The 15,175-nt window shown below is 40.9% G+C and overlaps 1 protein-coding gene across 2 annotated transcripts in view; it reads right to left on the minus strand.

Moving 5' to 3' along the window:
* Positions 1-4,960: 4,960 nt before the first annotated feature.
* VSTM4 (V-set and transmembrane domain containing 4) overlaps positions 4,961-15,175 on the minus strand; it is a 98,303-nt gene continuing 88,088 nt past the window's right edge. For both annotated transcript variants that reach the window (XM_053909686.1, XM_019444892.2), the window contains one exon: positions 4,961-6,345. In XM_053909686.1, coding sequence (XP_053765661.1) covers positions 6,220-6,345 — 126 coding nt within the window. In that variant the 3' untranslated portion in view covers positions 4,961-6,219. The remainder of the gene's footprint in view (positions 6,346-15,175) is intronic.

Consider the following 15,175-nt stretch of genomic DNA (forward strand, 5'->3'; position numbering starts at 1 on the left):
AAAGAATGCCGACTGACTGGGAGCAGTGCAGTCACAGGGCACTCAGACCTGGGGTCCCTGAGAAGCTGGGGACTGGCGGTGGGAATGGCAGGCTGCCTGGGGCCAGAGCCCCGTGGTGGAGTTGGGGGGTTTGGGCTGGGGTTTTGCCAGGGGTGGTCACCAGGCTTGGAGACAAAAGCTTGGTTCCAACCTGGCTTGGCCACCAAATATCAGGTCCCTTTCCAGTCCTTACTTCCCAGTCCTACCCCCCAGCTGTAAAGTGACAGATATCATCATGGCACTCCTAGGGGACCTTGCTGCTAGGACTCTGGCATAGAGTCTCTAAAGGTCCCAACTTGGGGTGCCCGGGTGGCTCAGTTGGTTAAGCCTCTGACTCTTGATTTTGGCCCAGGTCACGATCTCAGGGTCATGGGATTGAGTCCCACATCGGGCTCCCTGCTCAGCGTGGAGCCTGCTTGAGATTCTCTCACTCTGCCCTCTCTCTCCTCTGCTCACTCTCTCTCTTAAAAAAAAATCCCATCTTACATGGAGCATGGGCTCCTTCAGAAAAACTGAAGAGGGCATCAGACCCTCACACAAGCAACACAAGACTTCCGCGTAGAAATTCCTGGCTGTTCCTGGATTCCCTAGGATCCCCCCACAGACCTAGGAGTCTGAGGTCCTAATCGTACTCGTAAATAGGGAGCAATCCCATCCAACTGCCAGCTAGGAAGCTGTAATAAAGGAAAACCGAGTGCTGGAACTGTCAGCAGCAGCGCGGCCCCCACCCAGACCAGCTCCTAATGAGTTTTTCCCTGTTTGCTGATGGAGAACACTTGTAATAAAGTTTAATGTGGAAGAACAAGGTGCGTTTAACCAAAGCTGTAAACATCTCTAATCCTCTTTAAAACTACAGGGTCCAGTACATTAACGCTCGACAATCAGACGCTAAATTGGCACGAAGCTAATCGAGCTGGGTTTATTAGAAAGTAGACACCAAGCCGTCTTCTATCAATGACAACAGAAGGAGCGGAAAACCGCAGTGGCCGCCCCCACACCCCACCCTATGCATTAATTAAGAGTCTTCCCCAAATCGCCACCCCACGGAAAGACGCTGATGGCTTGGGGGAAAATACGCTCAGCGAGCACATGTGGCTCCAGGCCAAAGCCGGGTAGCCTTGCGCACTTGGGGAATTGTTTTCCTGGGCAAAACAAACCATTTTTAAAAATGTGAAGTGTACGAATAATTCAGAACGAATGAAGGCTCAACCTCTATTCTGTCTGACCTCTGCAGAATGCACACTGCTGAGCCCTTCCTCCTTCGAGAAATTCCCAGACATGGCTTTGTCCAGCCCCTGCCATTCCTCTGGTTGCTCTTCCTTGGCCTCCTTCAGGCTCCTCACCTGCTTCTGGAGCTGCCAGCAGAGAGCTCCCCACTGCTTGGGCCTCAGGCCAGGCGTCTTCCCTCTGCATGGGGCCACCTCTCCCTGGGGATTTTGCCCACTCTCAGGGCCTCAGCTGTGACCTATACTCTGAGGATAGCCCCCAACTCTCCAGGGGTTCCAGATCCACATTCCCCGACAGTTTACATCCATGCCCCTCAAACTGTGGTCCAGATTCAGAAGCATGGGCATTCCCTGGAAGCTTGTCAGAAACATAGACTCCCAGGCCCCCACCCAGACTTCCTGACCCAGGATCCACAGTTTAATAGGATCCGGTGATGTGTTACAGATTAGGGGGCACTAGTCTATCCTACCCATCTGGACACCTCCTCTGTAGCTCACACTCAAGCTGTCCACGCTGAAGGCCGGCCCTTCTTCTAAGCCATGAATTTCTTCTTTGTGTTCCTCCCAGTGAGTGAATAGCTTCTGTCCAGGGTGGGGTGGGGGCGGGACGGGACGGAGAGTCAACATCCCCACCATGTGGCTGCCTCACCTAGTAATGGGCTAAACATGAGAACTCCCTCCCTCTCCAGGAAATATACGGATACTGAAAGACATCATGTCCTATAGAACATATATGGAAGCCACGCTAAACTTCACAGCCACACAAAAAGGTGCCCTCCAGCATCCATGTGATAGGGCTCATTTGAATCTCTGCCCTGTGCCCTTCCCCTGCTGTCCCCAGTGACGCTTAGTACCACTCCAAGCCTGCTGGTGTCTCTCCTCCAAACCAGAGGGTCCTTCCGTGAGGCCAATATCAGTCCTGAAGCCTGACAGTCCCTTTCCATCGAGAAGGGTGTCCTCAGGGCCCTGAGAGGCCCCACTCGGTGAGAAAGTGCAGAGCACGGCAGGGGCCCGTGGCTACAAGTACGTCATGGGACATAATGCAGGTGGAGTCCTTGGGTGGTGACACTCAGTGCAACTCTTTTGCTTCCTGAGCTGGGAAGCAACTTTGACGCATACCGTAACGGTCCGAATTCTCTCCATTGCAACATGATGCGCTCGAACAAAACTAGGATTTAGATGGTAGGAAAATGGAGTCGTTAATGGAATCAAAGGAAGATCTGAAGGAAAGAGAAACGCCTGAGGAATTTTGGGTCTGGGAGCTTGGATTCTGTGCTCCCAAGACATTTTCCTCCTCACTTCTCAGAGTCTCCTTCATTTTTCAAGGCCTCCTTATTGCCAGAGACGTGGCCAGAGGCATAGCTGATAGGTGGCATCCCAGCTTCGCTCCCCAAGAGAAAGATGGTTTGTTTCTCCCAAGGATTCTGATCAGCCCAGAACAGGCCTCATGCACGCTTTGGGCCATTTTTTTTTTTCGGCCTGGAGCATGACCCCATTCTTGGCCCAGCCTAGGTTGCGGTCATGCATATCGGAGGCTGAGTGATGAACAAGGGTGTGGATAGTCCCTAAAAGCATCAACTGGTTTAGTGTTCTTATACAAGTGAGTCTTTGGGTTTCCTGATGTTCGGGACAACCCAGATGACCATGCACCAAAAAATACCAAGTGCCCCAATGTCATTTTCACTCCAGGAAATATCAGAAGGGGGGAGGCCTGGCTTTTTCTGACTTGCCCTGTGAACTAACAGGGTCACAATGCTTTAATGAAGATGCGATCCCAAAGAAATCCCAACCTTTTTCCCCCACCCCGGCTGCTTTAGTTTAGGGCTTGGGGATGCCCTTTTTTGCTGCCTTCCTTCCTGCCATGATTCCGTGCCATGCCTGGCCTAGGTCAAAATTCACCACCAAATCTGAGAGTGTCTACTGAGCAATGGATTCTTGCTTGTTTTGACTTCATGTAAACATACAAGCAATTGTCCCTTATGAAAACTGCTTATATAGGGGCACCCGGGTGGCTCAGTCAGTTAAGCCTCTGACTTCGGCTCAGGTCATGATCTCATGGTTCACGAGTTCGAGCCCCGCATTGGGCTCCCTGCTGTCAGCTCAGAGCCTAGAGCCTGCCTTGGATTCTGTGTCTCCCTCTCTCTCTGCCCCCCTCTCTCTCTGCCCCTCCCCTGCTCACACTCAGGCTCTCTCTCTCTCTTTCTCTCTCAAAACTAAACAAAAACATTAATTTTTTTTAAAAAACTGCATATATATAGTTGTTTCAATAGATGCCTGATAGTAAAAACAAGATGAAAAACTTTTCCTAATTTCTATTGGGATGAAATAGATGAGATAATTAGGAAAACTTTTCCTAATTTCTATTGGGATGATTCCCCTTACTCATCTTTAGAAATAAATGTTAAGGCATGGTTAGTGGTTTATTTGATAGGGAATAATTCACCCATTTTTTTTGAAGGTTTACTATGACAATAACATCAAGATTTATCACCGCAAATGAGCACCAGGGACAGATCACCCATTGCTTCTAGTTGTGAGCAGAACTTGGATGTTTGGCTTCTGGACATAATGGTGGGATGAGCTCTGCTTGGATGTTGACAGTAGCTTCCAGGATTCCTTTGGGAAGCGTTTTCAGTAGGAGGTGATGGTCTTTTAATACTCGAGGTCCAGCTGGTCCCCCAGCCACACAGTGTCGCGTGGGTTTGTGCAGCTATGAGCAGAATTCTGGAGCCAAAGTCTGAATTGAATCTAGAGCAATGACTTGTTACCCTAACTTGCAGCTGCCAGCTCTTCTTAGCGGAATGTGTTTCTTTCCACACGTCATGGCCCTCAGCTTTCACTAAATTTAAGGAGATGGGCTTGATGGGATTGAGTGGAGTTCACTTCTGCAGTAGCCTAGGGGCCCCCTACCCTCTTGCCTCTCCCCACAATCTCCTCTTCACACACTTCACACTCCATCCCCACCTGGCATCCTCGGGCCCCACTAGCCCATATGGTTCCTTGTGCAAACGAAGAAATCACCCTCCTTCCTCAAAACACCATAGAACCATGTTCTGTTGGAACATTGCCATGATAAGATAGGATACACTGCCTATTGTAATTATGATATGAACTGAATGCCAACCATATAGTCTCCTCTCCTAAAGGATCCCCTGGAAAGTTCCAGACAATTCTTTCAAGTGGTATTTCTTCCCCCAAAGCTGCGTGGTTCATTCACTATCTTTGAAATCTGGCAGGCGGGAAGGGAATGAGATGCAGGTGTAGACCAGAGAGATCGACTTCCCCTTTGTAAAGTCAGGCTATTTCTGCTTCTAGAAAATCTACCTGCTCCCAATTTGGACCCTTGCCAATAAACCACAAGAGGTACTCATAAGCTATCATGGGTCTTTGGGAGTGTTACCGTAGAGCTAAGTTCACGGACACATTTATTTTTTGAAGCTATTGTAACGAGAGCCTTACACTGTAAAGAAACTTTCATTTCGAAAATACATACTGACTGTCACATGAATGTTAACACAGTGTAGTGTGAAGCAATTTTATAGTATCCAGAATCTTGAGGTATTCATCATCCCATTACAAGAATTCTATGAGAGGTTAAGTCACCTTACTATAAACGTGAGTCTGAGATAATTAGGGAGTGAGAAACTTGACCAAGTTCGCACAGCTATACAGAAGGGCACAACTCACACTCAAGGTTGTGTTTAAAATATATAATTTACCATATATACATGATCCGTTACAAAGCCAAACAATGTCTGCAGTGCGCAGTGAATAACCGCCCAGAGCACACCCACCCAAGAAGTGTGACAGGATGGCTCTCTTCTAGAACGTTTCCATCTCCAGTGAGTTTCTGGGTGTTGTACCAGTCCTGCAGAGAAACTTCCACACAGATGTGTATACCATGCACCCCTGCCTGACCCCAACCCAAACACATTAGAAATCACCCATGAAGTTGAGTTGGACAAGGCACGTTCCAAGAGTAGGGTCTTTAAAACACATTTTCCCAACTCGGCTTGCACTTCTTACTCTCCTCCACTAGGGGAACCAGGCACAAAACTTTGCCCACATATGAGTGGACGTCCAATTAGAGCTGGTAACCTCGACACAGTTCCGAGGGGCCCGCTTCCTCCAGTGTGTCAGTGGATGGCTAAGTCCCTCCCTTGCTCCTTTGGAGAAGAGTAGGACTTCTTGGAGGATGTAAGTTTCTATACCAATATAGGTGCACCCTGATGAGGGTTATGGAAGCCCTTTAAAATAGTGTGTGCTACTCGCCCTGTGGCCTTGGGCGATCACAGCTGGGAGATGGGCACTGGGGTATTTACAGACGGCTGACTGTTAGCCCCACAATCTGCCTCTCTGCCCTTAAATCACCAGGGTCAGTGCATCTGTTTAAAACAAGAGATGCTACCTTGAGTGACCGTTTGCAATAAGCAGTCTGCTCTGCTCTAGGTGCCTTAGGAACGTTCTGTGACCTTCTGAGAACCAATTAGTACATATCTGCCATCTCACACACTTTGGCCTATAATGGTATTTCTTCTAGCTATATGCTATGAGCTTGATATCACAAATACAGGAAGAACAGAAGATTAAAATAAGATTTTTAAAAGATTAAACCCCAAAGAAAGAAGAAGAAAACACGAATGGGTTTGGCTCAGCAGAACAATCTCCTTGGGTACTCTCAGAATCAGAGTCCACACTTCTCAGGGCTCAGACTCAGAAAATCTTGTCCTGGGAGGTTTGTCCAAGGTCTGTGGCCCCTAATCTTTTGTGGAGAGGAGCCTCGTACCTCGTGCCTCACACCTCTCCTCGAAGGCACCTGGAGCGCTGTTGGGAAGGGTCTCTCTGCCCCGCAGAAGGCACGAGTGAAGATACAAAAATAAGGACTTTGTTTCCAAAGTGTCATAAATAACCGGGATGGCAGGTATTAAATAGGACCACGGAAGAGGGCACAGCATTACAACTTGTTCTCTTCAAAGAGGATCTGGGCGTAGACGGTGCTGGTGGGGAGGCCTTTGGCGGCCCGGTGGGGTTTGACCAGCTCCAGCTCGGCGTAGGTCAGGTTCTCCTCAGCAATCTTTGGCTGGAAGACAAAACACAAAACAATTCCAGCTGACCACAGGAGTTCCGCATCATATATTCATTCATCAGGGGTGCATTTTCATCGCATTCTGGGGACCCAAAGGGAAACAAATGGACAAAAATTTTCCAAGGACGTATAAAAATTAAATAACATAACAATATAGATCTCATTGCCTTATAAAGAACACTATGCCCTATAAAGAGCCACTACGATTATTCTTTTTTTAATATATTTTTTTAGTTTATTTATTTATTTTGAGAGAAGAGAGAGGGAGAGAGCATGAGAGGGGCAGAGAGAGAGGGACAGAGAGACGGTCCTAAGTAGGCATCACTCTGGCAGCTTAGAGCCCAACACAGGCCTCCAACTCATGAACTGTGAGATCACGAGCTGGGCTGAAACCAAGAGTTTCATTCTCTACTGACGGAGCCACCAGGCGCCCCTCACTATGATTTATTCTTGAGTCAACATAGAACACTAACAAAAAGCGATTAAACATTAGGTCACAAAGTAAACTTTAATTCTGAGAAGTAAAAATAATGTAACTAACAGTTTCTAATCAAAAGGAAAAAATAAAGATAGCGACAGAAACCCAAAATTCCAGAAATTAATAACAAAATTAGAATGGGCATTTTTCTCGAATGACTCAACCTGTATAAAACTAAAGTTTTGGAATATCTTGATAACAATGAAAAAAGAAAATATTACTTACCAGAGCCCAAAGAATGAAGTACTCACAGATAAATCATAGTCTTAAATATTTATGTTAATACTATGAATTAAATGGGTCGAGCATCCAATTGAAGAAGTTAGAAAAGAACAAAATAAATGGAAAAAAAAAAAAAAAAAAGAAAAGAAAGAAAGACCAATACAATTAAAACCAGACTCTATGAATCAGAAAGCAGAAAAGCAGGGGCGCCTGGGTGGCTCAGTCAGTTAAGTTCTGACTCTTGATTTCAGCTCAGGAAAGGAAAGAAATAAGGAGGGAGGGAAAAAGGAAGGAAGAAAGGAAGAAAGGAAATATTGTCAAAGAGCTCTTTCTCAAAAACACCAGGCCCAGGCATTTTTATAGGAGACTTTCTAAAACAAATTCTTTTAAGGAAAAGATAATTCCAATGTAATTAAATTTATCCAGAGCATTAAAAGAGGAAGAAAAATTTCATGTATTTTATTTAAAAAAATTTTTTTTTTTTTACATTAGAGAGAAAGAGATCAGGGGAGAGGGGCAAAGGGAGAGAGAAAGAAAGAGAGAGAGAATCTCAAGAAGTCTCCATTCTCAGTGCGGAGCCTGACCTGGGGCTTGATCTCACAACCCTGGGATCATGACCTGAGATGAAATCAAGAATTGGGCGCTCAACTGACGGAGTCACCCAGATGCCCCTTCATGTATTTGAAAACAACCTCATTTATTAATGTAAATTTTAAATCAGATTGACTCAGAATGAAGAAGCAGATTAAAAGATACATAACCATGTTCCAGGAATGCAAAGATGGTTCAATATTAGAAAAATCTACCAGTATAATCCACTATAGCCACAGATGCAAAAAACCAATATGACTATCTCTATAGATGCTGAAAAAGCATTTAATAAAATTAAAAAGAATTTTTTTGCGAAAAACAACTTTTGAATAAAGGAATCACCCATGTATATTTTCTTGCCATGATTAAGGAACATTATTAAAATAAAGAACAATTGGTGGCTTATTATGGAGTGATGTCAGGATCACAGCACCATGAACCATTCCTTTTTCTTTTCCTTTCCCCATCAATTTACAACTGATTGGACATCCACAACTGAAAAGAAAAGTGCCTGTGCACAGCATACCAAAAGACACCCGAGAGATCTGTCCATCTGTGCACTCAGAGGTGGGGGTCTGGACTGCAGAGGAGACTGCAGAGAGGGTGGGGGGGGGCAGCAGTGGCATTGGCGGTGATGACAGAGAAGGTGTGGGCTGGTCCAGAAACCAGCCAGCACCACCTTACTGATACAGGAGGTAGAGGGTGAAGGCAGTGATGGGGGGGGGGGGGGGGGAGGAGGGGGAGGAGGGTCTGCCTGGCCATGCGCATTATAGCTGGAGGGAGCAGTTGCTCTCTCTGACTGACCACAGTGACTGGGGGAGGGAAAGGAACGGAAGGAAAGTGTCTCCTCCTGTCTGTCCCAGAAGGCAAGAAGCCCATCCTTGCGTCAGGATCCCCCTACGTAGCAGTGGGCACACCCAAAGCCCAAAGCACTAAGTACACACCTTCCCTCCTCACTCCTGCTCTGCCCACCGCCCCCCCACCGCCAGCACCTTTGTTTTTTCTAAATGCATAGTGCTCCCAACCTTAGCAGCCAGTCAGCTTCCTTAACAGAAGGCAAAAACTTGTGCTATAGCGCCACCTTCTGGAAAACAAAAGGAAAGCTCCTAACTACCAACCTGTTGAACTGTTGGAATCAATGTTAACAAAACCTCACCTACATGAAAAAGGGTGTTCGCTACTTCAAATGCAGTGGCAGAGCCACTTCTCATCAAACACCATGAAAAATCATAGTAGTAGGTGAAAACCACAGTAATATTTAAAAAATCACAGTAACATGGTATCAGAAAAATAAAATGACAATTTTCCAGCAACCAAAGCCAAAGACATGGAATACTGTAATCTAAATGGTAATTCAAAATACTTGTAAAGAAGTTCAAAAGCCAAAAGAAAACTCAGAAGGACAGTACAGTGATTTCAGAATCAAACTAATAAACAGAAGGCGTGCTTTATCAAAGAGGCTGAAATTCCAAAGCAGAACCAAACAGAAATTCTGGAGCTGAAGAACTGAATAAATGAGAGGAAAGATGCATTAGAACATACTGGAAATAGAGCAGATCAAAAGGAAGAGAGAATTAGTAAGCTCAAGGACAGAAATATAGAAATGATTCAGGTGGAAGAGGAGAGAGAGCTGAAATTTTTAAATAGTGAAGGAATTCTATGTGAATGATCTGACTCCATCAGAAAAGCCAAAATAAGGGGTGCTTGGGTGGCTCACTCAGTTAAGCGTCTGACTTCGGTTTGGGTCATGATCTCACGGTTTGTGAGTTCAAGCCCTGCATCGAGCTCTCTGCTATCAGCACAGAGCCCACTTCAGATCTTCTGTTCCCCTCTCTCTGTGCACCTCCCCCACTTGCTCTCACTCTTTCTCAAAAATAAGCATTTTAAAAAATTAAAAAAAAAAAAGAAAAGAAAAGCCAACATTATGGGTATCCCAGAAGGAGGAGGGAAGAGAGCCTATTTAAAGAAATAATAGCTGAGAATTTTCCAGTCCTGGAGAAGGAACTGGGTATACGAGTCCACAAAGCTAATAGGACACCTTACTATCTCAATGAAAAAAGACCCTCTCCAAGTCACATTAGAGTAAAATTGTCAAAAGTCAACAATAAAGAATTTCAAAGGCAGCCAAGGGGGAAAAAATGATAGTAACCTAAAAAAGTACTCCCGTTAGGCTATCAGCAGATTTCTCAGCAGAAACTCTGCATCCCAGGAGAGAGAGGAATGACATATATGGGAAGATTAAAAACTGTCAGCTAAGAATATCTGGCAAAGTTATCCTTCAAAAATGAAGGAGAAATAAAGGCTTTCCCAGATAAACAAAAGCTGAGAGGGTTCACCACCAGTAGACCTGCCTTACAAGAAATGTTGAAAGGTGATCCTCAAGCTGAAATGAAAAAATGAAAGTACACAAAACTCTGATTAAGGGGATAAACAGAATTAGAATATGGTAACTCTTCTTTAAAATAGTATATTAAACTCTTAACTATAGCATAAAGTTTAAAGGAAAAGAGCATTAAAAATAATGGGAACAACTTGATAACAAAATCACAGTATAAAGAGATAATTTGTGACATCAAAAATATAGAAGAGGCAGAGGAAAAGGATGGAACTTTCTCTTTTTTATTTTATTTATTTATTTATTTATTTATTTTCAATATATGAAATTTATTGTCAAATTGGTTTCCATACAACACACAGTGCTCATCCCAAAAGGTGCCCAAGGATGGAACCTTCATAGGCAAATGAAGATAAATTGCTATCACCAGAAAAAGAACTATTTTATCTATGAAATGTTTTATGTAAACTACAAAGCATATTTGGTAACTACAAAGCAAATATCTAGAGGATAGACACAAAACATCAAAAAAAGGGGAGGGGAGAGGCTGTGCCAATGTCCGTGCAAAACTACCTACTTACAAAGGTAGACAGAATCAGAAGGAAACAGAAACACGGGAAAGACAAAATAATCAGAAGGCAAAAGATAAAATGTACATATCAATAATCACCATAAATGTAAATGGATTAAAATCACCAATCAAAAGGCACAAAGTGGCTGGACAGATAAAAAAAATAAGACCCAATTATATGCTGCTCATTTCAGCTCTAAAGGCACATATAGGCTCAGGAGACTCATTTCAGCTCTAAAGGCACATATAGGCTTAAAGTGAAAGAATGGAAGCCAAGCCAGCTGAAATAAAAAATTAAGTATAGCCATATTTATATCAGACAAAATACACTTAAAGCTAAAAAGGGTATTCAGAGACAAAGGTCATTACATAATGATAAAGGGGTCAATCCATCAAGCAGATATAATGATTACAAACAAATACGTTCCCAAAATCTAAGCAATGAAATTAAGTATATATTAATTATATTAAGTAATCAATGTTACTTAAGCTTGTAAGTATATTATATATTGATTAACTAATAAAAGTAATTAAGTAATTAATAAAAGATCTTAAAGGAGAAATAGACAACAATACAATAATTGTAGGGGACTTCAATACCCCACTATCAGCAATGGATAGATCATTCAGATAGAAAAATCAACAAGGAAGAATTTAAATTGAAACACACTTTAGAATAAATGGACTTAACAGACATATACAGAACATTTCACCCAACAGCAGCAGAATACACAATTTCTCAAGTGCACATGGAACATTCTCCAGGATAGATCATATGTCAGGCCGCAAAACTAATCTTAGCAAATTTAAGAAGACTGAAATCATAACAGTTATCTTCTCTGACCACATGGTATGAAACTAGAAATCAACAAAAGGAAAGTGAGAAAATCTAAAAATATGTGGAAACTAAACAGCACACTTATAAACAACCATTGGATCAAAGAAAAAATCAAAAGGGAAATAAAAAGTATCTCATGAAAATGAAAACATAACATATCAAATATTGTGGGATGTATCAAAATCAGTTCTGAGAGGAAAGTTTATAACAATAATAATATATTAAGAAATTAGAAAGATTTCAAACAACCTAATTTTACACCACAAGGAACTACAAAAAGAAAACAAATGGAGCCCAAAGTTAACAGAAAGAAGGAAAAAGTAAGGATCAGAGTGCAAATAAATGAAATAGAAACCAGAAAAAAGAATAGAAAGGATCAGTGAAACTAAGAGCTAGTTCTTTGAAAAGATAAAATTGACAAAGCTTTAGCTAGATTAATTAAAAAAATAGAGAAGTCTCAAAAAAATTAGAAATGAAGAAGACATTAGAATAGATACTACAAAAATACACAGAATTGTAAGAGACTATGATGAACAATTATATGCCAACAACTTACATAACTGAGAAGAAATGTGTACATTCTAGAAACACACAACCTAAGAAGACTGAATCAGGGAGAAATACAAAAGCTAAACAGATAGTAATCAGTAATTACTAATCAGTAATAATAATAATAATAAAAAACTCCCAACACAAAAAAACTTCAAGGCTAGCGCTACTGGAAAATTTTACCAAACATGTAAAGAATAATTAATACCAATCCTCTTCAAACTCGTCCAAAATATCAGGCAGGAGGGAATACTTACAAACTCATTCTATGCAGTCATCATCACTTTGATAACAGAAACCATACAGGGCCACCACAAGAAAAGAAAACTATAAACCAATATCCCTGATGACTATAGATGTAAAAATTCTCAAGACAATGTTAGAAAATCAAATTCAAGAACATATTAAAAGGATTATACACCATGACCAAGTGGGATTTATCCCTGGTATGCAAAGATGGTTCAACATACACAAATCAATAGATGTAATTCATCACACCAATAAAATGAAAGATAAAAATCACATGATCATCTCAATGATCAAAATACAATATCCTTTCATGATAAAAACCATTAACAGACTAGATACAGAAGAAACATATTCAACATAATAAAGGCCATATATGACAAACCCACAGCTAACATTATACTTAATGAAGAGAAACTGAAAGCACTTTTCCTAAGATCAGGAACAAGTCAAGGATGCCCACTCTCACCACTCATAATCAATATAATACTGGAAGTCCTAGCTAAAGCAATTAAGCAAGACAAAGCAATAAAAGGCATTCAAATGAGAAAGAAAGAAGTAAAATTGTCATTATTTGCTGATGATATGATTCCTATATAGAGCAAATCCCAAAGAATTAGTAAAAAAAAAAAACAAAACTATTTCAGTAAAATGGCAAGATACAAAACCAGCATATAGAAATCAACTTTATTCCTTTACACTAATGATGAAGCATCCAAAAAAGAAATAAAGAAAATGAACCCATTCATGATAATATCAAAAAAAATACTTAGGAATAAATTTAACCAAGGAAGGGAAAGATCTATACAACAAAGACTACAATACTTTGCTGAAAGAAATTGAAGAAGACACAAGCAAACAGAAAGATATCCCATGTTCGTGGATTGGAAGAATTAATATTGTTAAGATGGCCTTACTATCTAAAGCCGTCTACAGATTCTACTTAATCCCGATCAAAATACCAAAGGCGTTCTTCACAGAAATAAAAGAAACAATCCTAAAATTTGTGTGGAACCACAAAAACAAACAAACAAACAAACAAACAAACAAACAAACAAACAAAAAACAACCCAAATAGCTAAAGCAGTCCTGAGAAAAAGAACAAAGCCAGTGGTATTGTGCTTCCAGATTTCGAACTATACTACAAAGCCATAGTAATAAAAAACAGTATGACACTGGTACAAATATAGATAGATACATCAGCCAATTGAAAAACTCCAGCATATATGGTCAATTTATTTTTGACAAGGAAGCCAATAACACATAACAGTGAAAGGATAGTCTCTTCAACAAATGGTGCTGAGAAAACTGTAGAAACACATGCAGAATAATGAAACTGGACCACTATCACATATCACTCACAAAAATTAACTAGAAATGAATCAAAGATTTAAACATGAAGGTCTGATACCATGAAAGTTCTAGAAGAAAATTTTTGGAAGAAGCTCATTGATACTGATCTTGGCAATCATTTTTTGGAAATATCTCCAAAAGCACAAACAACAAAGGAAAAAAATTAACAAATGGGACTACATCAAACTCAAAAGCGCCCACAGAGCAAAAGAAACAATTAACAAAATGAAAAGAACCTACAGAATGAGAGAACTTTTTGCAAACTGTATAATGGATAAGGGGTTGAAATACCCAAGTAATATCCAAAATGTACAAAGAATTCCATCAACTCAGTAACAAGACAAAACAAAATCCAATTTAAAAATTGGCAAAAGAAGTAATTAGACATTTCTCCAAAGAAGACATCAAAAAGGTCAACAGACACATGAAAAGATGCTCAACATCACTCATCATCAGGGAAATGCAAATGAGATATCACCTCATATTTGTTAAAATGGCTGTCATCAAGAAGACAAAGACCACGGGAGCTGGTGAGGATGTGGTAAAAAGGGAACCCTTAAACACCGTTGAGAAGAATGTAAATTGATCAAACCACTATGGAAAACAATGTGGAGGTTTCTCAAAAAATTAAAAATAGATCTACCACGTAATCCAGCAATTCCACTTCTGGGTATATATCCAAAGGAAACAAAAACAGGATTCCAATGAGATATATGCAATCCCATTTTTTTTTTCAAGATTTATTTATTTTGAGAGAGAGAGAGAGAGAGAGAGAGCATGAGCGCACTTAAGAGCCAGGGAGGGGCGGAGAGAAAGGGAGAGACAGAAACCCAAGCTCCACTGACAGTGTGGAGCCTGACTTTGAGCTGATCATGTGAGACCTGAGCTGAAATCAAGAGTCAGATGTGTAACCGACTGAGCCACCCAGAAGCCCCTTATACAATCTCATTTTATTGCAGCATGATTCACAAAACCAAGCTATGGAAACCACCCAAATGCCCATCAACGAATAAATGGATAAAGATGTGTTACATATATACAATGGGATATTATTCAGCCATGAGAAAGGAAGACATTGTCCCATTTGTGACAACATGGATGGACCTTGAGCACATTATGCTAATTAGGTAAGTCATAGAAAGACAAGACGGTGTGATATTACTTATACATGTGGAATCTAAAAAAATTAAACCTGTAAAAAAACAGAGAGTAAGATGGTAGTTACCAGGGGACTGAGAAGAGTCAGACAAGAGTGATGGTACTTAAGGGTAAAAACTTGTAACGAGTAGTAAATAAGGTACTGAGATCTAATGCGCAGGATAATACATGTAGACAATAATATTGTACTATAGTTATGTAGTGTGATAAATATCACTGCTTGGCAATCATAATATATATATTATACATTATATATACATATATTATATATATTATATATGCTACAACATATAAAGGCATCAAAGTAGCCTTGTACATGTGTATGTGTAACTTACACAATGTTACACATCAAATTTATTCAAGAACAAATATTCACTTATTTATTATATATATTATTAAATAAATATTCACTTATTTATTATAAAAAGAATAATTGGTAATCCAACTTGAGTGATACTAAAATCTAAGGCTGTAATAATTACA

The sequence above is a fragment of the Panthera pardus genome, unplaced genomic scaffold (assembly GCF_024362965.1).
Source record: "Panthera pardus isolate Hobbes unplaced genomic scaffold, ASM2436296v1 HiC_scaffold_22, whole genome shotgun sequence".
Lineage (NCBI taxonomy): Eukaryota > Metazoa > Chordata > Mammalia > Carnivora > Felidae > Panthera > Panthera pardus.